Genomic DNA, 26,566 nt, shown 5'->3' with positions numbered 1-26,566 from the left:
TAAAGAAATCTTTGAAGCAATTTGCTGAAATATCAAGCAACACAATTTTTACCATATCGGTTTTGTCACATGAAATCTTAAAATTTGAGCATTTTTTGCACTTTGCCTTAAGATCAGCGTTGATCTGCAAAATTTGGCTCTTCATTCTCATATTCATTTTTTAAATCTCCTATGCAAATGTTTTTCGCCAGATTCTCCTTAAATTTAGGCTCGTAAGTATGACTAGAATAAATAATAGTAGAGAACTAAGTTCCACTACAATAAAACTAATTATACATATTTATAAGCTAGTTTTAAAAATTTTCAATGCGAACAGATGTAAGGGTATAATGGAAGATTGATCAGTAATATATGGTCTCATATCTGTACGATTTTATTGTCATTTGTGCCTAACTGAGGTTTTGTCTGCTCTACTTTTTTCTGATCAACTGCAGTTTTGTAATAATGTTTTTGTGGTGCTACTATGATTCTACGAACCTCTATGCATATATCTTACTTAATGCTAGTAGCAAAAACGAGTATTAACCTAGTTATCTTGTTCCCATTTGCATTGATGAACATTGAATTTATGAGCTTATGACTTTAGAGAAAAGAAAACGTATGATTCTGAACTCTCAGTCAATGACTCTTCCTCAAAATTCTTTTAAAAAACGCATCTCGGAAAATTGTCCGTTTCAGGAAAATTTTCTACCATTTTTGACTCCTCAGCTTTCGTCGCATTGAATGGTTCTCTGTTCCAATCTTGAAATCCCTATGAAGCATTTAGAACAACAGGGGACTTCCTCATTTTCAATCGCGTTCTTTAATTGTAAATTGAAGTTTTTAATTTTTGAAATGACATAAACCATAAAAATTGTTAAAGAAACCTTGGCGGAAACTGTGGCCAAACAATTTAAAGCAGTTTTTAATTTTCGACAATTTGTGCTTGTCATTAACAAAGGCTGGTGTTCGATAGGCTGCCCTAGTGATTAAAGAATTCAAAATCTTGCAAAAATCTTGCAAGAAATCTAGCAAGATAATGCATAATTTGTCCATTTATCTTGCAAAATTCTTGCAATAATTGAACTCTTCTTGCAAGAATCTCGCAAGACTCTGTTTTCTTTTTGCAAATTTCTTGCAAGATTTTGAATTCTTTTTTATTACCTGGCTGGATGACAATGGCAGACGGGCTAAAAATGTCAACGTTAAGCATGAAAGTGTTAATGTTGCGTCGGAAAAATTACTCAAGTAATGTTAAAACTGACTTTTTAGCTGTTTCCAGTATGATTTGGATTGTTTTTCCCTCCTCCTTTTTATTTCAGGGCTTGGGACCGGCAGTGGGGAGCCTTTTCCAAATGTGTTTCTGGGTTCCGAGTCTTTATTTCATGAGTTTTAATCCAAGTCCTCACTTATCTTTCGAGAAACCCTAAAAGCATATCTATTTTTAATGAAGAAAAAGGTAGGGAGAGTCTTGCATACAATTCCTACTTTTTTTTCAAAAAAAGGGAATAATTTGTGAAACTTTGTTTGTCGGCGAATACTATATCTGTTCGATCCTTTTGTAAATTTTGTGCGCTTTTTCTATAAATCGTGTTTTAGTGTAAGATTCAAACAACCGAAGGTCAAGACCCGTTCTCCCTCCTAACTGATGGGGCTCAAATGGCACAGTGGGAAAATGAGGGACTACCTGGTACTATAATCTTATAATCTTAAAGCAGTTCTATTATATCACCTTTCACGATATGATTCACACTTGCATTACAGGTACATGGCGAATTTAAAGGGCAAAAATGGACGAATATACAGGGAAATATTGCTATTATTTTACAGCGTGACTATTATTAGATGATCATAAAATTGGAACATTATAAATTTATCAAAATTTTCATTTTTTCTCCGGAATTATAAACTTGGGTCGATTCTAAGGGCGCATATCTTTGCCTCTTAACTTTTCTGTTGTAGTAACGAGAAATTTACACCGTAAATATTGTGAGACTTGTTCAGTTACATTATAAATTTTGCAAGAGTTTATGATTTTTGCGATTTTGCCGTTTTATAGAATTTTGTATGACTCAAAAGAAGAATCATTAATCATACAAATTTATGCCTGATTCACTTGAACTTCGCGTTTCTTGTTACAGTCATTTATCACATTTATCATGTGTTGTCATTTTTACGCTGAAAAAAATGATAAACCAAGAGATAGTTTAAAGTTGCAAAACAAATTTCCATTGAAAAAAGTAGCAATGGGGGTTAGAAATTGAGCGTTTCTTGGGCCTTGCCTTGAGTCCCAAGTAAGAATTTTGTGGATATTTCAGGAGACAAGATGTCCAATCAGAATGCCTCAATTCTGACCAATTGCGAGAGGTGGCCTCTGATGATAGACCCTCAACTGCAGGGTATAAAATGGATCAAGAAGAAGTACCACAATGATGAGAAGTTTACTGTTGTCAGATTCGACCAGAAGGGGTGAGTATATTCCTTATAGATGAGTGAATTTGAAAAATTTGCAAGAATCTTGAAAACTGATTCAAAGCTAGCAAGTCTCTTGCAAGAATCTTACAAGATATTAATCCAGGAAAAAAAACCAAAAAAGGGTACTAATGTTTTAGAAAACACATTTGATTCAAATTAATGTTTACTAAACAAAACAAAATCAAAATATTATTGATATCAAAATTACAAGTTCAATCTTGCAAGATAAGCGTCATTTGCAAGAATCTTGCAGATAAGCGTCAGAGTTCGTCTAGGGTACTAACAAGTTAGACAGTTAAAATCCATGGAAAAATTTTCAGCCTTGATTCAAAGTCATGTTCTGCAACTGGGAAGATTGACAGCAGTAAAAGTGGAATGTGTCAGAAAATTTAATATTTGCGAGTCTTTTGTTTTGAATTTGTTTCGAGAGGTTACTCAAAATGTTGGAACATCATGTAAAACATTCTTCGAGAGCTTTTGCAATATCGACGTCGCGTGGCTAGAGTTCTAAGAGGAACCTGTTCAAGTAATTGTGTTTGTATCACCATGTGAACCTGGTAAACTCCTTATCTTAAAGTGGAATGACTGTACATGCTGCTCAATGACCTTAAAACGACCGTAAAACTCAAGAGAAATACTCGGCAACATCGACTCATGTTCGGAGAGGCCTAAGACGGCGCGCAGCTACATTTTTTATAACCCAAAAAATTATGCATAAAATGAGCTTTAGAACTAACTTGACAATAAGTTCTACTTGTTCAACATAAACTTTGTTATAGAGATAAAGCCTTAAAAATAAGAGAATGCATTCTCTTATTTTTAAGGCTTTATCTCCAACAAAGTTTATGTTGGACAAGTATAGAACTAATTGTCAAGTTCTAAAGCTCATTTAATGCATAAATTTTTTATCAGGATGTTCTCTATCTCAACAGTCTTACACATAACTTTTACAGTTATAACTTTTACAGTTACAAATAACCTCCATGATGTTTACAGGTACCTGGACGTACTTGAGAAAGCAGTGTGTAATGGAGAGACAGTGTTGATTGAGAACATTGATGAAGACATAGATCCTATTCTGGATCCAATCATAGGCAGGAACACCATCAGGAAAAACACTGCCATCAAAATAGGAGACAAAGAAATTGCTTACAACCACGACTTCAGGTCAAATTTTAAATAAAAATTTCTGTCAAAGTCAACATTTCAATTTCGACAACATTGTGACACTGACCTGCGAAACGATCGTTCATCACATTAAAACTATTATGCTTTTAGTCGCTCTCAAGCAAAGTTTGTAGGAATTATTTATAAGGAATTTATTTAAAGGAATTATTTGAAAATAATTCCTCAAACAAAGTTTGTTGGAATTATTTACAAATAATTCCCCAAACAAAGGTTGTAGGAATTATTTGTAGGCTTCGGTTTGTCTTTCGTGTTGCAATTTATCGCTTGATGTCTTTCTGTTTGAGCGATTTGAGTTTTTCTCATGAGAAATAGGATATGCTGGTAAAGCCTGAAAGAGTCAAAAGTTCCTTAGCAGCTGTTAGGGCTTAGTTTTAAGTTCCTGGTCGTCGTGCACGGTAAAAATTCATGTTGTGAACGGATTTTTTTTCAGGCTAAACGAAACATCTCGCCAGTTGCTTGAGTGAAGTTCCTTTAACGGTAGTTCCTTTGTCGGTTATCTTGTTGTTCATAAAATATTATGGATGAGCAAAAATTAGGGCGAAATTTCGAAATTGGCCATTAAAGTCTTATTTCAACCTAATGACACTGGTTTTTCCAGGTTGATTTTGCAGACGAAGCTTTCTAATCCCCACTACAAGCCAGAGTTGCAAGCCCAGACTACTCTGATCAACTTCACAGTCACCCAGGATGGTCTGGAAGATCAACTTCTGGAAGCTGTGGTCAGTAAGGAGAGACCGGATCTGGAACAAAGCAGAGTAAGGGATCCCTTTTTATTGTAAAATGAAAAGGGTGACTCCCAATAGGAGAGAATGCACGAAAACTGCCAAAATTTTGGACAAGTTTTGTTGTGCTCGGTATTTTCTGAAGAAATAAATTACGTCTCAAATTACAACTATGTTCGGTTGTTGTGATCGGTATTTTTATGCAGACAGAATTGTTTCAAATTACGTCTAAAAAACGTCTCAAAAAATTACGTCTCAAAAAACATATCTCAAATGGTATATTGTGTAACTTTCTTTCCTCGAAAATAGTGACACTACCTCGTCGCATATTTTTACTTTTATGTGAGCAAAAACTTTTCTATATGAGCAAAAAGTGATAAGTTAACTGGGACAGCCGTGACAAAACCGCAGAGATACTTTGAGCATTTATTTTTCCGCAAAACTCTTGGTTTAGCCCCAAAATTTTCTTGCTAGAATCCATTTAGTAATTAAGAAAGGCCCAATTCGTAAACTTAATTGTTCCCGCGAGCCATGAAATGAGCAGTTGCAAAACCACTTTTTGTATTCTTCTTCTGCAGTTTAAAGTGAGTTTACATTTCTGAATTAAATAACCAATTAGGTTGTCTTTCAATACGGTTTAATTTACTTGTACAATGATAAAAGATAAAATAGCTCTTTATAAAATTTCGCAGACATCAAGAAATTTGTATTTTGCGACCAAAAGCAGGACAAGTACAAAAACAAAAATCCCAGTTAACTAATACTCAATGGGAAATGTTTTAAAGATTGCAAGTAATTCTGTCAAAAACAACAAGCTCAGTACAATTGAATAGATTTCCGGGATTAAACTAATTTATAATTTTTTGGACAGAAAATTTTCCGTTTTTAAATTAAACTTTCCTGGTTATAAAAATCAAGGTTTTTTTGCTGAAATTTGTTTCGATTTATTGTATACTATAACTTAATTGCCGTGTTTTTCGTGAAGTTAGATTTTATGGAAAAAGTTCTGTTTTGAAGAAATGTAATAATTTATCCCACCAAGAAAAAAATCAAAATAGTTTAAATATTGTGGTCTAGAGGAATGTGTTTTTTGAACGCTCGTTTATCGAGTTTTGATTAGAGGATTCCGATCGTCTAAGTTTGATAGCTGAAAAAAAATTTTGCGAGAGGAAATCAACAAAAACTCTGTTTTAGTTTCAAAATTGAACTAGTGGTAGCTGTTTGTTTCTAGATTTGGGCAGTTCGAAATAAGTGCATTAACAGGGAATATATAAAACAGCCTTAGTCCAGACCGGATGGTGATTTGGCAGAACTTTGTCAGTTTCTAAGAGATAGATGGCTATCTTCCAAAATCTGACGGAAAAATGATAATCTTGCAAGATTCTGCCCGAAAACGGTTTATCTGCCATAATCTGCCAGAAAAAAGGATTATCTGGCAGAATCTGGCAGAGGAATGCCAATCTACCAACATTTTGGCAGAAACTAGTTATCTTGCAAGATTCTGAATAAAGGGAAAGAGTTCGTTCCAGTTGAGCTTCATTTTATTTGGTTAAAAACATTTTTTTTTCAGAAAATTATTTCCGGTACAGTTGTTGTGTCAATCTGATAAAAGGGCATGCAATTTTTATCGCAAAAAAAGTAAACATTGCTGGATAAAAAGTTGCTTGATATGATGATTTGCTGAGTTATTTTTTCAAAACTTTTATTTTATTTCACGCAGCGTACATGACAAACTTATTGCGACTCAACGAATTATAAATGAATACAAAAAAGCTTTTTTTTCTCGATCAGTTGTTTTTGTTATAATTTATTAAAGCGAGAACACATTGCAAGCTCAGTTAGTGTTATGTTGTTGCACAGTAAACTTACATACAAGAATTCCCAGAGGAGAATCAGTTTAGAAGGTATTTCCAAAAAAGTGTTGATATAGGAATCTTGCAAAAATTGTTATCTTTTGTTTGCAAGACCCAGGCACAAAAATTGTTATATTGTGGTAATCTGAAAGAAAATGGTTATCTTGTAGGAATTTGTCTGAAAAATGGTTTTCTTGTCGGAATCGGACAGAAAAATGGTTATCTCGTTGGAATCTGGCATAAAACTAGTTATCTTGTAAGAATCTGACAGAAAAATGGTTATCTTGTAAGAATCTGGCAGAAAAATGGTTATCTTGTAGAAATCTGACAGAAAATGGTTATCTTGTAGGAATTTGTCAGAAAAATGGTTATCTTGTTGGAATCTGGCAGAAAAATGGTTATTTTGTAGGAATCTGACAGAAAAATGGTTATCTTGTAAGAATCTGGCAGAAAAATGGTTATCTTGTAAGAATCTGGCAGAAAAATGGTTATCTTGTAGGAATCTGGCAGAAAATGGTTATCTTGTTGGAATCTGGCAGAAAAATGGTTATCTTGTAGGAATTTGTCAGAAAAATGGTTATCTTGTTGGAATCTGGCAGAAAAATGGTTATTTTGTAGGAATCTGACAGAAAAATGGTTATCTTGTAAGAATCTGGCAGAAAAATGGTTATCTTGTAAGAATCTGGCAGAAAAATGGTTATCTTGTAGGAATCTGGCAGAAAATGGTTATCTTGTTGGAATCTGGCAGAAAAATGGTTATCTTGTAGGAATCTGACAGAAAAATGGTTATCTTGTAGGAATCTGGCAGAAAATGGTTATCTTGTAGGAATCTGACAGAAAATGGTTATCTTGTAGGAATGTGTCAGAAAAACAGTTATCTTGTCGGAATAGGACAGAAAAATGGTTATCTTGTAGCAATCTAACACAAAAATGGTTATCTTGTAGTAATCTGGCACAAAAATGGTGATCTTGTAGGAATCTGAAACAAAAATTGTTATGTTGTAGGAATCTGACAGAAATTTCTGGCAGAAGATGCATCGTCTTGCAAAAATCTGCCAGATTCCTGCAGGATAATTATCAATTCTCGAATAGGGACCGCTGTTTTATGTTCTAGATATACAATTTCTTACGAGATAGTTTATTAGGTTTGCGTAAATTGTTTATGTGAGTAAAATTGATCAGAATGATTAAAATGTTTGTTTTTGTTGCAATTTCTTGTATCTGTTCTTTAAAACCGCGTACCGGAACCTAGTTAGCTTTGCATTTTATTTGAAGCGAACTAGCTATTAAAAGAAATTCAAAATATAGTTCAGGACTGGGATATTCATAGCTCTGTGAACTATATTAATATTCTGAACCCCTGAACAGAACAAAAAAGTACATTGATTAATATTCCCATGACTGCATTTGCTGTGGTCTGCAAAAATAAAAGATTTTAAAGTTTTCATTGACCAAATTTTGATTGACCAAAGTAACCAAATTTTGATGATAATTCTTTCCCTCCTAAAAACTAATTATTTCAAAGTATGGCAACAATAAGTTATTTCAAAGCTACAAAAAGGGTGACAGTGACGAAATCAGCAGCTAATAAGGCTGTTGCAATGTTTTCAGCTATTAAAAAAGACTTAATTGACCCATTTTTTTGACAAAAAACTGCAGACAAGTTGTTGTTATTAATTGCTCTCAAACGAAGTTTGTAGCAATTATATTAGTCCTGTCGGTCTTTTTTTTTATGCGATTTTTCGCTTGACCAATTTTTCGTCTGACGCTTTTGACTTTTCGTCCTCAAAAACGGGATAAACAGGTAGCGCCCAGCGGGCATTAAGTGCTCTTAGAGCCTTTTAGCTAAGTTTCAGCTCAAACAGTTTTGGAGTCTTATACTTATGGTGTGAACAGCGGTTCTTAGAGGTTGAAGACCCCCCACCCCCCCACTGCTGACCCCCCCCCCACTATTGCCCCCCACCGCCCTGTTGCCACCCCACCCCCCCCCCCCCCCATCGGCACCCCCGTGCACCCTCCCCCCCAACCGTGGCTAGCTACTGACGAACAACCGCTAGCTAAAAACGCAAATTTATACTAATTTTCACAATTTTTTTCAAGATTTTTGAAAATTTTTGTCAGTTTTTTAAGTTTTTTCAGCCCTAGCAACCCTAGGTGCCAAGGAATCCACTCTAGGATTTAATAATAGGTTATTGAATAGTTTCTAGTGGTAATAGAATTGTTTCAACATTTCAACACTGCGAATTTTTTGCATTTTTTTTGAAAAATTTTGCAAATTTTTTCAATGTTTTTGAAAGTTTTTGTCGTTTTTTAGGTTTATCCAGCCTCAAGAGCCAAGGAACTTCCTCGAGGGTTTAATAATAGGTTACCATGTAGTTTCTAGAAGTAATGGAATCATTTTCAAGATTTAAACATCACGAATTTTAGCATTTTTTTGACAAAAATTGCTATATTTTTAAAATTTTTTGACATATATTTTCATTATTCAAGATTTTTCAGCCTCAGGGTTCAGACAACCTCCTGAAGGGTTTGATAATACGTTGCTGCATAGTTTATAGTGGTAATAGATTGTTTTTCAACATTTGAACATCACGATTTTTAGCAATTGTTGGATAAAACTTGAATTTTTTTTTCAAATTTTTCAAAATTTGTCATTATCTAAGTTCTTCCAGCCCCAAGAAACCTCGTATAGGCTTTGATAATAGGTTTCTGAACAATTTTTATTGCGATAGAATAGTTTTGAACTTTTTAATATCACAAATTTTATCGATTTTTTAATGAAACTTATGATTTTTTCAATTTTTTTTGAAATTTTTGTTATTTTATTTGCAGTTTTTGAGTCCTTTTTTGAGTTTAACGATTAATACTGGCCAACGAAGCTTTTTAAGTCTTGCGGATGGGTTACATGACAAAAATCCAGAGGCAAAAAATGTTCTTTGAACATTTTCGTCACTGCGAAATGTGGAAAGTTTTCTGAATTTTGCACTTTCAGTTTTTTAAATGATTTAGTTACTAACAAGGCTAGAATCTCATGGAAAAAATTTCCAGCTCTCTCTCTTTCTCTCTGTGTGTGTGTTGGTTGGCGTTTCTTTCCTTTTCTTTCTCGCTCACGTTTTACCTCGCACTCTCTCTCTCTCTCTCTCTCTCCTTAACTCTTTTGTTGACTTCAGCGGCTGTTATGTGGCGTGATAATATCGTCTATTACCCTAGCCTCACGCCTCTTCAATCAAGCGAAAGCTAACCTCACTAAACAGTGGCTAGGTGCTGACGAAGCCAACCGCCCGCCGGTCGTTTGAGAGCAATTCGCCCGACGTTAGTCGGTTATGTTTAAAAAATGCAAATAACTGGAAAAAAGAACGATAATGTTTTCAAAACTCTTGACCGATGCAAACAAAGGTTGAAAGTGTTATTCTCTTTGCTGTTCCAGTCCTTTTAGAAAGATTATTTGAACGATAATCTTCAAAAACATTTCTGATAAACAGCTTGAATAAAAAAAGTATAAAAAAGATTTTGAAATCGATCAAGTGTTTGAAACATGACGCGCTGAAACTTTATATGCGGACCCACACTACCGATCATTCTTGTTGTTCCGACCCCACTTGTGCGGGGAGGAACTATATACTCAAATGGGTTTTTTTTTGTTCCGTGAATTTTGGCCCACCGATATATTCATCGTAGAGAAATGTGCGTGGTATCATTAAAAAGCTCGTCCAGCGTAGAATTCGAAATTAAAAAGATTTTTTTGAATTTAGTTTTTTCGGGGAGTTATCGAGGTTTAAAGTTTCATGTGAACACTGGATATTTGGTTCACTTTTGTTCACTTTTACCGTAATTTTCGTTCGAATTAACGTCTTTTCTACGAAAAATTTAATTCAAAACTAGATTTCACGCCAAAAAGTAAATCAATTTTAGGTTTTTAATAGACGAAAGGAGATAATAAAGACTAGTTCTAGTCTTAGAGGGAAGTTTAATATATAAAAAAAATTCGAATTAGGTTTGGGAGCTCTTTTTTTAGAAAATTTTGCAATTTTTTTTGTTTTTTCAAGTCACCTAGAGACTACTAGACACTTTTAATATCGAAGTTCCGTTAATGACAAACCTCTTCTACGATCAAATGAAGCCCAATGAGCAAAAAATTTGTTTCGAAGGGATCGCTCACGTTTTTTTTGGACTCGTATCTCAAATTTCGTAATTTCAAATGAAATTTTGATTTATTTTTTGAGGTTTTACTAAAGTTTTATAATCCTATGGCATAAACTTGTTGACTAAAGGTGCGATAGATTTGCTAATGAGCATTAAGTGAACCTATCTAGTGCTGTGAGTGGACAGCTAATGGCTGTTAAGACTTTGAAAATAAATTTTCAAAAGTTTTTTAAAATTAGTAAATCATAATCTTATTTTTGTGAACTGTAAGTTCGTCTCAGTAAAAACAGGATTGAACTCCTTCATACCACTGCAACATAAGTTAATCTCATTGGCGGCTTTATCAAATAACTATTGGTTATACGTCTTCAATGCCACAAGATTTCAATTTTTTTAAAAATTTTTTTGGACATTTCGTTTTATTGGTTCATTTTGAAATCTTATCACGTCATCCTAATATTGATGGCTACATCTTCCTTTAGTGAAGACGTCCAAAGGATCATAGATAAAACTTTCTGAGAAAAAAGTATGGTTTAAATGGCTTCAACACTTTCTTCTCCCATTTTTCTAAAGAAATTTTGGTTTTTGCCTGTATTTGTTGTTTTTTTCATAGTCATAAGACATATTGTGATGTCTTATTGATTACCTAAGCATCATATACATACTTGTATTCACATTGTGGCATAGCTGATCGTATTCATTGAATTCCTATGAAAGCTTTTGAGTTTAATGGCTGATAAGACTTTAAAAATTTTGTTTTATTTTTTTTGAACATAAATCAATCTTAAGCTTATTTTCGTGGATTGTAAGTCAGTATCGGTAATGACAGAACCGCTTTTTTTCTACATCAGCAACAATTTATCTAGTTAGCGGTTTTGTCTTCTAACTATTGGTTTTTTTGTCTTCGGTGCACGAGTTTTCATAATTTTTACAATTTTTGGATTTTTTTAAGTAATTTTGGTTCCTTTTGAAATCGTATAACATTATCCTAATATTGATAGCTCCCATTGGCTTAGTGAAGACGTTCAATGGATCGTTGAAAAAGTTTTCAGAGAAAAAAGCTTATGGTTTAAATAGCTTCGACACTTTCTTCCCTCAATTTTCTACCGAACTTTTGGATTTTGCCTGTTTTGTTGTTGTTTTCATAGTCGATGACTTGTTGTAATGTCTTATTGATAAATTTTGAATGACAAACATCCTAGTCATCACATCATCTAGGCATAATTTAGCGTATTAAATGCCTTCCGTTGAAAGCTGTAGAATTTTTTGACTTTGATACTATGGGTTTTCTCAAAAGTTTCGTGGTTTTGATGTATTTTTCTTTGCCATACGACTTATTGTGATGAGTTATTGATGTCACATGAATAAAACCTATGATTGTTATTTCATCGAGGCAGAATTTAGTGTGTTAGTGCAGAATTTAGCAGAATTTAGCAGAATTAGTGCAGAATTTAGCAGAATTTAGCAGAAATTAGTGCAGAATTTAGCAGAATTTAGTATTAACTTAAAATGTAGCATTTTTTTAAAATTCAAACATCTATTTTTGTTATCTCTTCATTTGTTTGACAATTAAGTCAAAAATGTAGATGAGCTCGGGTCGCAACATCATGTGCGAACGCACATTAACGAGCCGCCTTGTTTAATTCATGGTTGAACTGTTAAATTTTGTTTTCAGTTTGAGTTAACACAACAGAAGAACGAGTATGTGATCACACTGAAGAGATTAGAGGACAATCTGCTGGCTAGACTGTCGGCTGCCAAAGGGAACTTCCTGGATGACACGGAGCTGGTTGAGAACCTGGAGTCCACAAGGAGCACTGCCCTTGAGATTGAGGAGAAACAGAAGTTGGCACAGGAAACTGAGGTATTTATTTGTTTTATTTGTTGAAGTATTTATTATAATATTTATTTTAAAGTATATTTATTTTAAACTGCGTGCCAGCTAATTAAAGGCTTATCTTGAGTTTGTGCACAATTACAATTGGTTGTTTTCTCAAATTGATGATGTTGACAAAATTTTGAAACAAAATCGAGGATTCTCAATTGTACCTATTTCTGAATGGGACGAATGGGGTGGTGTTGAACAGGTTTCGGTTTTTTTAATTAAATTTCGACTGTAATATTTTCTTCAACTTTTTGGCTCAGGGTTAACTGCTATTCCACAGTAAACTGATTTACCGGAAAAATAAATTTATAAAAATAGAACAACTTAGTTCTAGATAACTTTCAGGAAAGTTTTCCTAAAAGTTCTAATTTGTTCTGGTTCAAAAGTTATTTCATGCTCATTTTTGTGAAGACCATACATTGCAAGCTCATATAGGACTTCAAGACCGAAATGAACTCGACTTTCAAAAAAGTTTTTAATTGCTCGTGAACGAAGGTCATAGCAATTTTTGTAAACGTGTTGTTCTTTTTATGCAATTTTTTTGCTTGAGCATTTTGCGTTTTTCTTCTAGAACATTCTTTGACTTCTAAAGTGACTTTTTCATGCGTTCGTTCTTCATTTTGAGTGATCTCTATTACTCTCACTCCGAAGTAAAGCTGTTGCTAAAATAAAATCGATTGCAGCATAGCAAGAAGGGCCTGATAGCCGAGTGGGCAGTGCATCTAGTCAGCGAGTGGGAGGTCAATGGTCCAAATCCCGGCGTGGTTAACTGTTTTTGCACCCTTAAAGAAAAGTTTAAGGCTAGAGCCCCTGAATTAAACTGCCTACCCTGTCGTTCAAGAGCAGTGCTTCCGACATTAGTCGGTGTATGTTTCGAATGACAAAATTTTGTGTTTTCTGGACACATGTTTTTTCGACCGGTGGAGCAGACCACATTGTTGACCGATAACTCCCTGAACAGCGACTGTACCGATAAAAATTTTAGATAGAATTCAGTCGTCATATTTATAAAAAATCGACATAGTAGGAAACATTAAAATCAACTTTCATTGTTGGTTATATTTTTGGCAGTTAACAAAAAAGACACTTTAAATGGTTCAGTGTCAAACAAAAACGACATCTTAGATGATTTTGGTTTAATTTTTTTGCTGCTATAAGTTTTGCAGAACAATGTTTTGTTCTCCTGTTTCTTGTTGTTATTGCGAAAATTTAATTTTCTTGGAAAAATTTAAAAAATGCATTTTTGAACGCAGAATAAATAACAGTTAGCAATATTGGATACTGGCTCACTGTTTGGTCGTGGCATTAGCATGTGTTTTTGTGCAGTTACTTTTTGCCGATCGCTATATCCGTCGTACAGTTGTGAGCGGAATCAATAAAAAGCCCGTCCAGCAAAAATATATGAAAAAAATTTGTTTAATTTCATTTTCCGCGGAGATTTATCGAGGTTTAAATTTTTGTGAATTGTAGACCGATTACATTTTTTCCACATTTTTCCGTAGTTCTAATCATAATTAATGGTTTCCTGGCTTTGATATTATGAAAATTCTCAATGCGTTCTTTTGTATTTATGATTGAACAAATTCAATAATTTGATATTTTAGCTAATGGTTTTACTAACTCTCAGATAAAATTTTATCGTGGAAGAAAAGGTTTTTGACTCTTTTGTTCTTGATTTTGACATCAGCTTATTTAGTCCCATTATCAATTAGTATCATCAACTGTTTGCTGCACCAAATCTTTTTCTGTTGGTTATATCTTTGGCTGAGTTCTTCATGGCGTAGATGATTTGTTTTCATAAAATTTTTGAGTACTCTTTACTGGTCAACTTTTCGTGTCTTTTGTCTTTTTTCCCTTAGATCCGATACAAAAAAGAATCTTTGATTTACAAAATCTAACCCAAGCGAATAATTAAAAAAAGGTTAAGCTGGTCATAATTTTTAAAATCTAATGTATTCTCATTGTTTTAATGGCTTCAAAAATTTTGTTCCGTAAAAATATTGAGATCTATCCGTGTTTATTGTTTTTTTGTAGTCTTGTAACATAGTATCTCTGATAGCCCAAAATGATTTCTAGGGATTTGCAAGAAATTCTACTTTCGTTTTAATTGAAGGCTTATTGTTTTCATTTACTTTGACAGTTTTTAGCTTTGATAGTTTTTATCTTTTCTCTGCTAATGGTCAGCTTGGTCTCGTCTCTGCAAAGACAGGCCGTATCGTCTAGTGAGCCACTAAAATCGAAACCTTATAACTGTTAATTGCTCTTGAACGTAGTTCATAGCAATTATTGTAAACGTGTGTGTCTTTTTTATGCAAAATTTTTGCTTGACAATTTTGACTTTTCGAGTGACTTTTACGCCCTTGACTTTTTGCATTTCGCGTGATCTAAATTTCTCTCTCAATCGCAATTTCAAGCAGCTGAACTCAATTGGCGGCAATGTAATACTAAAAGTCAAATGAAAAGTGCGCCGAAACTGGTGTCATTTTTTACTTTAAATCTTAATAGTGGTATATGTTAACCTCTATGCAAACGCACATTACCAAGCCTCCTTGTTAATTCGAGGCCTAATCCGAGATGCAACTTCTGTTACAGGTCGAAATCAGCAGTGCCCGGGAAAACTACCGCCCCGCAGCCGCTAGAGCAGCTTTACTCTACTTCATTCTGAACGACCTTCACAGAATCAACCCAATGTACCAATTCTCACTCAAAGCATTCACAATAGTGTTTGTGAGGGCGATTGAGACTACGACAACTGAGCCTACAGAAGGCAGTGATGATTACAGTGAAAGCGAAAGTGAGAGTGAGAGTGACGATGAGGAGGAAAACGAGGGGGAGGAAAAGAGAGCCGAGGGCGAGGGGGAGGATGAAGTGAAAAATGTTATAGTTGTTGACGTAAGTAACTTGCAGCAGTCTTCCTTTATTGGGTTTTGCCCGTTACAGCCCCGAACTAGATAAGTGGGTTTATAACGTCGGTCATGGGGGCTATAATGGGAAAGAACCGCTAATTTTAAATCTTTATATATGTTCCTAATGCATATAAATATAAATAGAACTTTGTACATACTTACATGTACGAAATATATATGTACAAAGTTCTTTATATATATTTTTATCAGTTAGGAACATTAATTTTCAATTGAAATTTTTGAAAAGTCAGCACATTTCCGCAAACTTTCTACGCAATTTTCAAAATATTGGGTGACTCAGAAAACAAACTTTCTGGAAACTTTATCCCTTATGAAGCAGCAAAAAGCAACACTTGACTGTAACTGTTTTCATTGGTTTACGAACCAGGATTTCATTTTTATAGCAATCTCCCGGCCAAAACGGTCCGGCGAATTTTGCTTGACTGTGAACAATATTGTTACTTTCACCTGTCAATACAGTTTTAATTGCTCTTGAACGAAGTTAATAGCAATTATTATAAACGTGTGTTGTCTTTTTATGCAAAATTTTTGCCTGACAATTTTGACTTTTCGAGTGACTTTTACGCCCTTGACTTTTTGCCTTTTGCGTGATCTAAAATTCTCTCTCAATCACAATTCCAAGCAGTTGAATTGGCGGCAATTTAATGCTGAAAGTCAACTGAAAAGTGCGCCGAAACTGATGTCATTTTTTACTTTAAATCTTGATAGTGGTATATCTTAACCTCTAATGTGGTTATTTGAAGCCCACTATTGAACTTCTTAGTCCCATTTAGGCTTCTCTCTCCCCCCCCCCTCCCCCCCGGACTGAAGCAGGTTGCAATTGATTAGAGCTCCCACTAGTCGTTCGAGAGCAATTCTTCCGACGTTTAGTCGGTTATGTTTTTTTTCCATTGTAGGCAGATAGTGCGAGTAAAGTGATGCAAGGGAAACCATCCAAACCCAACTTCGCCCGAGTAGGGTCAAGAAAAATGGACGAATCTAAACTGCTCAAAGACAGAGTGGAGAATCTAACTGACTCTATCACCCGGCAGACTATTGTGTACACCACAAGAGGTATGAAAGCTATTAAGACGACATTCTGTGGTCTATCTATAATTGAAGAAAAGCGTGGAGTAGCTACTAGATAGCTGATTGCTAATGTAAAAGTTGAAGGTTGTGGTTTTTAAACAGTTAATACCGTGCTGAGAAATGAGCACTAATTAAAACGGTTAAATACGTGAGCTGAATAAGCTGAAAAATAGTACACATAGAGCACTAAGAACTAAAAACGAAAATGTTGAACTGAATTTATTGAAAGGGCTAAATCGTCTAAAACATACGAAATCTTTACTGTGATCTAAATATTTTTACGAGAAAAAGAAGTTAGCAAACTATGGTAAAGCTCGGGAGAGTTAAGTGGCATTTTCAGCATTATAATAATTGCAACATATGCTGAAGCTCTTTAGAAGACGTTCATTCAGAGTGAAAAAAAATATTAAAAAATTTGCCAAAATGGTTTTAGTCTGTCAGGTATTTCTTCTTGTTTCATTGCTCCCGAACGAACTATAAAGCAGTCATGGTCCACGCATGTTTTTTCCGTTCAAAACTTTGCTGGACCAGTTTTTTCTAGAATAATCTCTTACTTCTTGAGAGATTTTCTTTACGCTTGACTTGTAACTGCTGAAGCTTAGTTGATCAGGCCAGCGCTTTGCGTTCGGTGACCGCTGGTTTGAACCACAAGGACAGAAGGTAAGGAAATTTTGCTGCCATAAAAATTCTAAATTTTACCGAAAATGTTTTCAACTCTTTAATTCCCGTGTCTCATGCAATTTTTCGTTCCACCGATTTCCCATCTGACACTTTTAATTTTTCGTTCTTCATTACTATGCAATGGTATAGCTAGACTAAAGTGACGGCAAATCTAGCTCAATTTTATTAAGGGAAGAGGGGAGCCGTATGACGAAATTTGGAGCAAATTTTACGTTACGCTTCATTGGCATGCGAAATCGCATGACAAAACAAAAACGTGCCAGCTAATCGGGGAGATTACCATATTTTAAAATTTTAACAGTGAGAATATCACATACTAATATTGTTTAGGATGGGAGCAACAGAAAAAACCTAGGGAACATTAAGTTGATGAGCATCTTTCTTAGAGCTCTGTTAGTCTTTAAGTGAACAATTCTGAGAAGACAAAAAATATCATAATGTACAGGGCAGTTTTGGTTGGCGTTGACTCCCTCCTGTTCCCCCCCCCCCCCCATTACACACCTCCCCCAACTCCAGGTCCAGCCTTCTTAACACCCCCTAAGTCTAGCATCCGCAAGCCCAATCTGGCCACTAGGCAACTACAATGCCAGCCAATTGCCTGTCGCTTGAGAGCAATTCGCTTGACTTTAGTGGGTTATGCCATACCTGTCGCCCGATAGCAATTCATCCGACAGTAACAGGTTTGTTTTTTGGACGGACTGTTTTTTTTCTGCCGGGGTCTAAAAATAAGAATTTTTTGCTCATTAAAAAATCTTTATAGGCCTAATGGTGTTTTCAATGTTGCAGTCAAGTATTGAAACAAAATTTGTGGTAAAAAATATGACTACGTTTTGATTTTTCCCCTTTTTCCCCATGACAAGTGTAACTAAGAGATCATGTTTGCAAAACAAAACAGCGGAAAAGAAAGAAATATTTAACTGGAAATAATTTTTATGCTCAAAAATAGCTCTTTGTGATTGAGCTATAAGAATCGATAGTTGATTGATTTCTTTATTTTTGGATATAGTTCAAAACTTGCTTCTTGAAAACTCTTTATTAATTACTTACAATGCATTTGACAGGCCAAATTTTTTATGAGTGCTGATATCCGTAATTGCAATATCAAAACGCAATTAGTAAATCGGACTGATTGTTATGTAATTATCAATAGCCGCGTCCTCAATTGCAGGCCGCTATTATAGCGCTCCTTAATTTTTTACAATTCAGAAGAATTTGAATTGTATTGGAGCGCTGTGTTTTTTTTAAGATGTGTTCACACATTTTTCAATGTATTTGATCTTTCAAAACGGGATAAACAGGTAAAGCCCAGCGGGCATTAAGTTTCATTAGAGGCCCCAAGTGGGCTTCAGTAGTCTTTTAAGAGCTTAGAGTGGTAAAGCTGCTGAGATGGCCTTAATTGAAGTTTAAAAGGTCATTTTTAGGAGTTTTTGGGCTCAAAATGTAGCAATTTTTCATGTTTTTTGTGATTTTTTTTTGGTTTTTTTGTTTGATTGATCTTAAGTTGAAGTTTTTGAAAAATGATGAAGGCCTATTGGGAGACAAAAATGACCTGTTATGACCATTTTATGTGCTATATATTTTGGTACTACAAATACAAACACGCAAAACGATACTAATTTTTAAATTTTTTGAAAGTTTTTGTCATTTATTGAGTTTTTTGAGCTTCAGTGGACAAGGGATGAAATTTTGCCAAAGGAGTAAAAGCTTCAAGTGTTTTAGTAATGAGTTTATTTTTCTTTAGTTTGTTCGATTGTTTTAGTTTCTCAATTTTGTAAGATGATTTTGTTTGTGTTTTGGCTGGCTTTGTTCAATTGATCTGCTGGTCAGGTAGAGTACTTTTAAGTTTTTCATTCAATTCTTTGAATCGTATTTCAGGACTTGTCCTGCTATGTTTTTTTACTTCGTCTAACAGATTTTTGTTTCGTCTTACCCTGACTTCTTGGACCTCGTCTTACCCTGAACTCACTTATGGAACTTCAAATTTTATGAACATTTACTTGTTAAAGATCAATAGTGTGCATCTAGGTAGTGCCAAACATATATGCCCTAATTCTTGACTATTAGAGTCCTGAGTTTTTGATTTCGAATATTAATTTTGGGTTCTTCTCCGTTTGTGCCCCCAGTACGTTATGCGCCCCCCAGTTACAGAGCACGTGCCAGTACATAGTAAGTCATTATGTAAAAAATATTGCACGTGCATCTGAGAGGTGCAAATAATATGCGCCCACTAAGCTGAGGGGGCACAAACGGAAAAGATCCTAATTTTGAAAAGCCTTATTAGGGCTTTCTCCTTAGAGCTTATGTGTCTCATAAAAATGACAGTCCAAAGCTGACCCAAAAAGTCTAGTGCTAGTGGTCTATTAAAGGACTGGTGGTCGATCTGTCTATCTAATCTCTTTAGTTGCTTCAATTCATGGAAGGCCCCAAGCGTCTATCGCGGCTATTTTCCGGCAATCTGCCGGCTATGTTTTAACAAGTAGATTTTCTTCCATATCTAACTAATTAATACTCAGCTTAAAAAGATTTTTATTACGAAATGATTACACCCTGACTTTACAAGAAGATAATATATGCTTGTTTTAATCTTCAAGGAAGATAGTTACATTTTCCAAAAGTTGACGTCAAACTGCATGATAGGCTTTCTTAGCTCATTTCGTCTTCATCTTCAGGTCTGTTTGAGAAAGACAAGTTCATCTTCAAAGTGTTGGTGGCCTTCAAGATCCTCCAACATGCAAATGACATCAACAAGACAGAGATGGACTTCCTCCTCAAGTGTCCTTCTGTTCAAAATGCAAAAACACCTGTTGATTTCCTCACTGACCTACAATGGGGGTCACTCAAGGTAAGAGGAAAAGCTGGTTGCTCTTTTTCTGCATGAATCGGTTCGACAAAAAAATGTTGGAAACTGTTGAAATGTGTCACCGAAAGTTTAAAAATGGAAAATATGCCCCTCCCCCCGCTGCTCCGCTCCCCTTCCCCGTTCCGCTTTGAACCCCAAAGCCGATGGTTATCCGTAATCCGTAGATTTTTACAAGTTTAGAGATAATTATATTGCAAGATTCTTGCGGAATATCGTTTTTTAGCAGATTATTGATAGATAACTATTTTTCTTGCAAAACTCTTAGAAGATATCCGTATTTCTCGCAAGATTCTCGCAAGAAAACAGTCTTTCTTTTCTCGATGAAAAGGAATCGTAGGGTAGGAAAAGTTGATAGCGAAATAGTTGGTTTGTGTTTCAAAGACTTGATGTCAAGACATTAAGTTGCGACACTAAAGTAGTCACGCTGCAGTACTTCTAATTTCAACATCCGCAAAATTGAAATGATCAGTTAGTGTGAGAAATTTGATCAACATTTCTCTAGTCACAAATCTTTTTCAACAGACAAATGTGAAAATTAATATAAAACTGATCCTGTTATCATTCAAATGGAATTCATACGTAAATTTTATTGCGTTAACTTTAGGTGGCAATGATTTAGCAAAAAGCTCTCTGCGATAGCTTATCGTTATAATCATCTTCTCTAAAAAGCGGTTATCTTGTGAGATCCTTATAAGATAACCGATTTTTTGCAAGATCTTTGAAGATAACCACGAGAGTTGGAATAGCTCTGTAACTTTTTATAACTGACATGCTCACATCTTCTTGCTGGTATTTAAATTGTACTGGCTAATGACACCTATTTTAGTCTATAGAAACCATTATAAAAGCAAAAAATAATAATTTTTTGTCAGAAACTGTTAACAAATAAAGACACTCTTTCGAAAAAATAAAACGATCTAAAGAATGTAATAAGAGTAAAATTTGAGAAACGTTCACCGATAAATGGGAATATTTTTTTCTCAATAATGTTCTGAGCAAAACAACTCTTCTATTAGGTGTTGATGTTTTCATTGTATCTGCACTTAGCTTTCAATTTTTGCAACTCAGCAAGCAAAAGAGATCAGAGTTAAACTTTCATTTTTACTAACTGACAAACTAACCATTTATAAGCTACTCAGTCTTAGTTATGTGCACAGTTTTTAATTATGTCAGTGTTTCTAAATATTGCTGTCTAGTTGAATCAAGCGATTTACTTAGTGTTTTTTTTTAGCTCAAGCAGAATAATGACAATTTTCTGCTCATGACGTGGTTGATGTTCGAAAAGTCAAATTTCAATAAATTTGGCGTTTTGTGGAATCCAGTGACCAAAATGTGTCCCCACTTTTCAAGACTCAAACAAATTTTCAATGCCTTTTCAAATAGGGGGAAAAAGGTACTTATATCGTGCGAAGGGCCTATACTTTGTCGCGAGTATTCAAGGATAAGTAATTGCCATTCTGTTATTAGCTTAAAATTTTTTTGCCAAAATTTATTAGTAATTAAATGAGACCAACTTTTGCAACTCAATTATTTTTGCGAACAATACTGTAGGCATTAGTTAAACTGCTTCTTAATCCGCTGTCTTCCTAATTCAATGTCTTCTTAATTCAATGTCTTCTTAATCCACTAATAGTATTGAGACTTAAAATTTCTGAAATTTATAACAAATTAGGCTTTCTTTCATTTCCATAATTAGATACGGTAACCTTGGGAATGGATTGCATGGAAATTAGTTCCGTATAGTGTGGAAGCTAGTGGCTTATGGCGTGGAAACGAGTGACGAAAGAGTGTACTCACGATAGCGCTTTGTGAAATATTTGGGCACTTATAACCAATTTTAAAGGATATTTGAACTGACTTAGCCTGGCTCCACTCGTTTTCACAACGCTTAGAACTCTAATCTTAGGACATGGGTCGTGAAATCCCCCGAAAAATTGTATACCCGATTTTACTCGAAGATTGGGCACGTAATGCTCCTAAAACTCGCATAATATTTACACATAATTTGTCAAACCTAATCCGTATGACGATCATATGGATTCCCATGTACAAATTTTTTCTGTCGTTTTGTCGCATATTTAGTATTTCACCCAGTGACATCTTTATATGATTTCCCCAAAAACGGCAAATTTCAAGCTCAAAAAAGGGGAAAATGCCTCTTAAAGCGAGCGACTGGTAGTTTAGGATTCTCTATGACATTGCTTGAATGTTTTCTTTTGCATGTATTATCATATGCATACGTCTCCACGTACATCCAAAGCAGATCCGCACTCGCATTTCTTTAGCCTTGACTTTGCTTACTAATGTTGTTTGCTTACCAGTCACTGTCTCAGATGTCAGACTTCTATGGTCTGGACAGGGACATTGAAGGGTCTGCAAAGAGGTGGAAGAAGTTTGTGGAGAGTGAATGCATTGAACAGGAGAAGTTCCCGACTGAATGGAAGGGAAAGACTCTGATGCAGAGACTGTGCATGATCAGAGTGCTGAGACCAGACAGAATGATATACGCTATAGAGTAAGGATGACAATTCTTCCCATTATGTAAATGCACTGATTCATAGACTGTTCATGGTATACAAATATACGTTACAGAGTGCGACATCTGACTTTATTATGTAAAGACTCTGATGCAGAGACTGTTCATGCCAAGTGTGAATAAACAATATGAAATGTTACTTATTTCATTATTCAAAATGTTCGATTCATAGATTCTGCATGATGAAATATACGCTTGAAGTTTGTCAGCACTGACTTTATAATCTGCAGACTTGGATGATGTATGATCAGTGCTTAGTCCAGACATGATAATGTACACAACAAAGACGGAACGATACTGCATCCATTATGCAGAATTTCTGAATCATAAACTGTCCAAATTTTCTGTAGATATATGTTATAGAGTAAAGCCACGGCATTTAACAACGACTAATACTGAGAGACCAAGGGAGCTGTAACCGTGAAAATAGGTTGTAAAATTTTGACTAATTTTTTTTATCAGGATGAAGTAACTGGGTCATATGAAGTTACGACAGTCTAATAAGATAACCAACTATTAATGTTTATAACCATTATTCCCGTGTCGAATTTTTACCCCAAAAACATGCAAGATTAGGGGGGTAATCGGGGGAATTTTAGCCAATTCCCCTCAAAACTCTTACATCATTTTGAGGGGTAATGAGGGTAATTCGATGCAAGAGGGGGTAATGGGGGTAATTTTGCGGGGCAAAATGTTGCAAGAGTAGGGGGTAATTATCCCGCTTGGAGGCCCTAATCGTACATTGTTTTAGCCCCCATACCTGAAGACTGACAGTCTTGAACCCGCAACCTCTGTACCCTCCGCCGGTTCTTCTTAGCCTCTAAACCATCAAAATCAAAATTTGCTCAATTCTTGACGGTCCATCTATATGAATCTACTCCACGTTACCCCCATCACCCCCTTTATATCTTACATCGTTTTACCTCCCAAAATCCCCCCCCCCCAATCTTACATCTTTTTGGATGGTATTTTTTTGGGGGGATCTAGAAATCCAACCCTCCCGCCCATACTCCCCCATTACCCCCATAACCCCCCTTGTCTCACATCGTTTTACCCCACTAAAATTACCCCCCTGGTCTTACCCCCCCCCCCATTACCCCATTACTAAAATCCCCATTACCCCCCCCCATTTACCCCCATAGACAATTACCCTCCTACTCTTACATCAGTTTGGGGGTAATCAGGGGAATAATTTCGACACGGGTTTATAACTAAAAATAATCAACTTTATAAGATGATAACCAATGACTTATGATCATATGATAATAAAAAAAATTGTATTGCAAAATCTTGTCAGTTAATCACTTTTTACAAGAATACTGTAAAAACTCCGACGAGTTAACTCTTCCTAAAAACTCTACGCTGAAAACCATTGCTGCAGATAAGATCCTGTCTTATCAGAAGATCATTTGCTCATTCGTAATCGTACACGTTTTAGAATCTTCATTTGTGAAAAGTTGGGAGAGAAGTACAAGGAGAACAGACATATTCCATTCCGGGAATCCCTCAAAGAGACGTCGCCCGCCATCCCAATATTCTTCATTCTCTCGCCAGGTTGCCTATAGTGATTTTTAGCATGAGACCTTCTAATCTCAAAAAATATGATCTCTTAGAAAACGACCATAACACCGCAAAGCAGAACCAAATTTCAAAAAAGGTTTTTTGGGGCCTGCGAAAATTATAGACTTAAAATAGACCAAACTGCGAACAAGAAAGAATCTTGTGACTAATATTCGTGAAACAGTTTTTTCGAATGTATTATGATAGGGTGTGATCATTACTTACAACTGAGGGCAATTTTTTTTGTAATTGGTACACGCTGTGTCATTCTATGCTTGATCATTTCAACCAAACAGATCATTGCTTTCCAACCAAGCCTTTTTCTAAACTCCGACGAATTGTCTCGTTTTTGATACTTTGAAGAGTTCTCTTTAGGTGTAGTATATTTCCGATTTTTTGTGTGCAATCCCACGTTACCCCCCCCCCCCCCACCCTGTTGACAATTTCTTCCGTCGGATTCAAACATAAGAATCGTAGGTTTTCGTCGGTTTTTCTTCGCCAAAACCGATCAAAGCCCTTAAGTTTTTTTTGTCGTTTTGATAGGTTTTCGTGGGTTTTAAAACGTGAGAAGCGTCGGTTTATCGGAGCCCCAGCAAACTGGGTTCTGAAAAACAAACAAAGTATCAGAAATTGCAACTGTGTTTTATCCTTCAAATAACACAATATATTTTAGGAGTGGATCCTTTGGTTGACGTTGAGGCTGCTGGGAGGAAAATGGGATTTACTGCTAACCATGGAAACTTCCATAGCATCTCTCTCGGACAAGGGCAAGATACACTGGCTGAGAATGCGCTGAAAACAGCTGCTAAGAAAGGTACAATAAAAAGAGTTATATCTTATGATATATCTGTTGTCGCGTAATCGCAGCGAAACAGCATTAGGCATTTAAGTCTGCAGTTGATAAACAGAAGCGCCTACCTGTGAGGTACCCTTTTTTATTATTCCCCTCTTAATTGGGTCCATATCTGAGCAAAGTAAAAACTCGCTTTGTGAGTTGGTAATCAGTGTATGGAACCAACATACATCTTTTTTTGTGAAGAACCAGTTGTTTGGGTTGCCTTTTTCACCAAGATCCTTTCTGGATAAATTTTTGAACTGATATAAATTCTTGATTGACTAAAAACTTCTGGAACTGAGTCAATTTAGTTCTTTTCGTATCTTGTTCTTTTTTGTATCAATCATTGCTCTTTTTTGATGATTATGGTCACTTTTTGTTCATGGAACCTTCATATGGTATCACAATATTATAGTACAGATGAAGGTTTTGAAACTAATATAAATTATAAATACCTGATAATAGATAATTTATCGTAACTGTGAGGGAGTGTAGAATATGTATCTAGTTATGGCGTCATTATTGAAAACAACTTAATGGATTACGCTCTAAAGGTTTTCAATGGCTCTCAAAAGAAGTTTGTAGCAACTATATTAGTCCTGTGGTCTTTTTTTGCGATTTTTCGCTTGGCAAATTTTTTGCTGACCCATTTAACTTTTCGTCCTCAAAAAACACATAAATAGGTAGAGCTTGGAGGGCATTAAGTGGCTGAGCAACTCTCTTAGGGCCTTATGCCTTACTAGTCTTTAAGTATCCGGTTCACCGAAACTGTTTTGAGGAGTAAATGTCAGGGTGAGGGGGGGGGGGGGCGGTTCTTAGTCTCAAAAGTTTGAACCCCCCTTCAGTCTACCCCTCCCCCACCCCAAGCTATGGTTGGGGGAGGGCGTGGGGTGTGAAGCAGAAAAGATCACATCCAAATCTATGTAAGTTCCCTCATTAAACACGAAACCCTCGTAAGAAAATATATTTTGTGAACAGAGTTTTGATAATTTGGCTTATGACGTACCTGATTTTATTGGCCGTCAGAACTTTTTAGAGGTATTCTGCTATCGTCGAGCTTTCCGAACTTTGTATTTCCCTCTTGCTCTTTAAATCAGGTTTTACGCACTAAAAGTTATTAAGAGAGATGTTACTTTAAAAAAAATTAAAATAAGATAGCACCTTTTAGTTTTTTAAATTATACGAAGTGATTAATCTCATAAAATTTGATATTTACCTTGTAAAGTTTTAACAGAAAATAATTAGCAAAAAGTGAATTTTATCTAGCAAGAACTGATAAAAATCTTGTCAGATGTAGCATGTTAAAAACTCAATAAAATGACATTTATAGCTTTTAAGAGCTGGTGAAAATTTAATTGATTCAAATTGCGTAATCAAGGGCAGTAAGGTTAAATTCGTATCAGTGAGGATTATGAACCAGAAAGACGATACAATAATAGTGTATTTTGAAAAAAGATAGATCCAGATTTGTTTTTATTTCAACCGGTGAGCTCTATTTTTCCCCGAGTGCAAAATCATTTTCAGCACGCGTAGAGGAGTTAATTTTCATTTGCTGCTGAATAAAACGAAGAGAGGAGAAAATAAAATTTATTGTATTTGTTCCAACCAGTTTGTGAGAGACTTCAAGGAAAATAGGAGTGAAGAATTTGGAGCCAAGTGAGTGAAAAGTTTAAATAAGTACGGAATTTTCCATTTTTGGTTATTTTTGCTCTAGTTTCTTCGGTCAAAGTTGGAGTCACTCTAGTTTCCTCCGGTTCTAGAGTGCGATCTTTTTTCACTCACTTTAATATGTAATTTGGTGGTCAGGAGCATTGCTGAGCTTTGTTAACTCCTTACAGTATTTTTTTTTAATGT

The 26,566-nt window shown here is 35.3% G+C and overlaps 1 protein-coding gene across 4 annotated transcripts in view; it reads left to right on the top strand.

The window, feature by feature from the left end:
• The window catches only part of LOC142342601 (dynein beta chain, ciliary-like), a 300,993-nt gene that overhangs the window by 239,296 nt on the left and 35,131 nt on the right, over window positions 1-26,566 (top strand). For all 4 annotated transcript variants that reach the window (XM_075393992.1, XM_075393990.1, XM_075393991.1 and 1 more), the window contains 11 exons: window positions 1,579-1,669; window positions 2,298-2,448; window positions 3,451-3,621; window positions 4,241-4,397; window positions 12,036-12,224; window positions 14,838-15,137; window positions 16,069-16,225; window positions 19,591-19,763; window positions 22,103-22,296; window positions 23,756-23,871; window positions 24,551-24,691. In XM_075393992.1, coding sequence (XP_075250107.1) covers window positions 1,579-1,669; window positions 2,298-2,448; window positions 3,451-3,621; window positions 4,241-4,397; window positions 12,036-12,224; window positions 14,838-15,137; window positions 16,069-16,225; window positions 19,591-19,763; window positions 22,103-22,296; window positions 23,756-23,871; window positions 24,551-24,691 — 1,840 coding nt within the window. The remainder of the gene's footprint in view (window positions 1-1,578; window positions 1,670-2,297; window positions 2,449-3,450; window positions 3,622-4,240; window positions 4,398-12,035; window positions 12,225-14,837; window positions 15,138-16,068; window positions 16,226-19,590; window positions 19,764-22,102; window positions 22,297-23,755; window positions 23,872-24,550; window positions 24,692-26,566) is intronic.

This window comes from Convolutriloba macropyga, chromosome 7 (genome assembly GCF_964194025.1).
Source record: "Convolutriloba macropyga chromosome 7, txConMacr16.3, whole genome shotgun sequence".
In the NCBI taxonomy this organism is placed as follows: domain Eukaryota; kingdom Metazoa; phylum Xenacoelomorpha; order Acoela; family Convolutidae; genus Convolutriloba; species Convolutriloba macropyga.
This window is presented reverse-complemented; position numbering and strand designations above follow the sequence as displayed.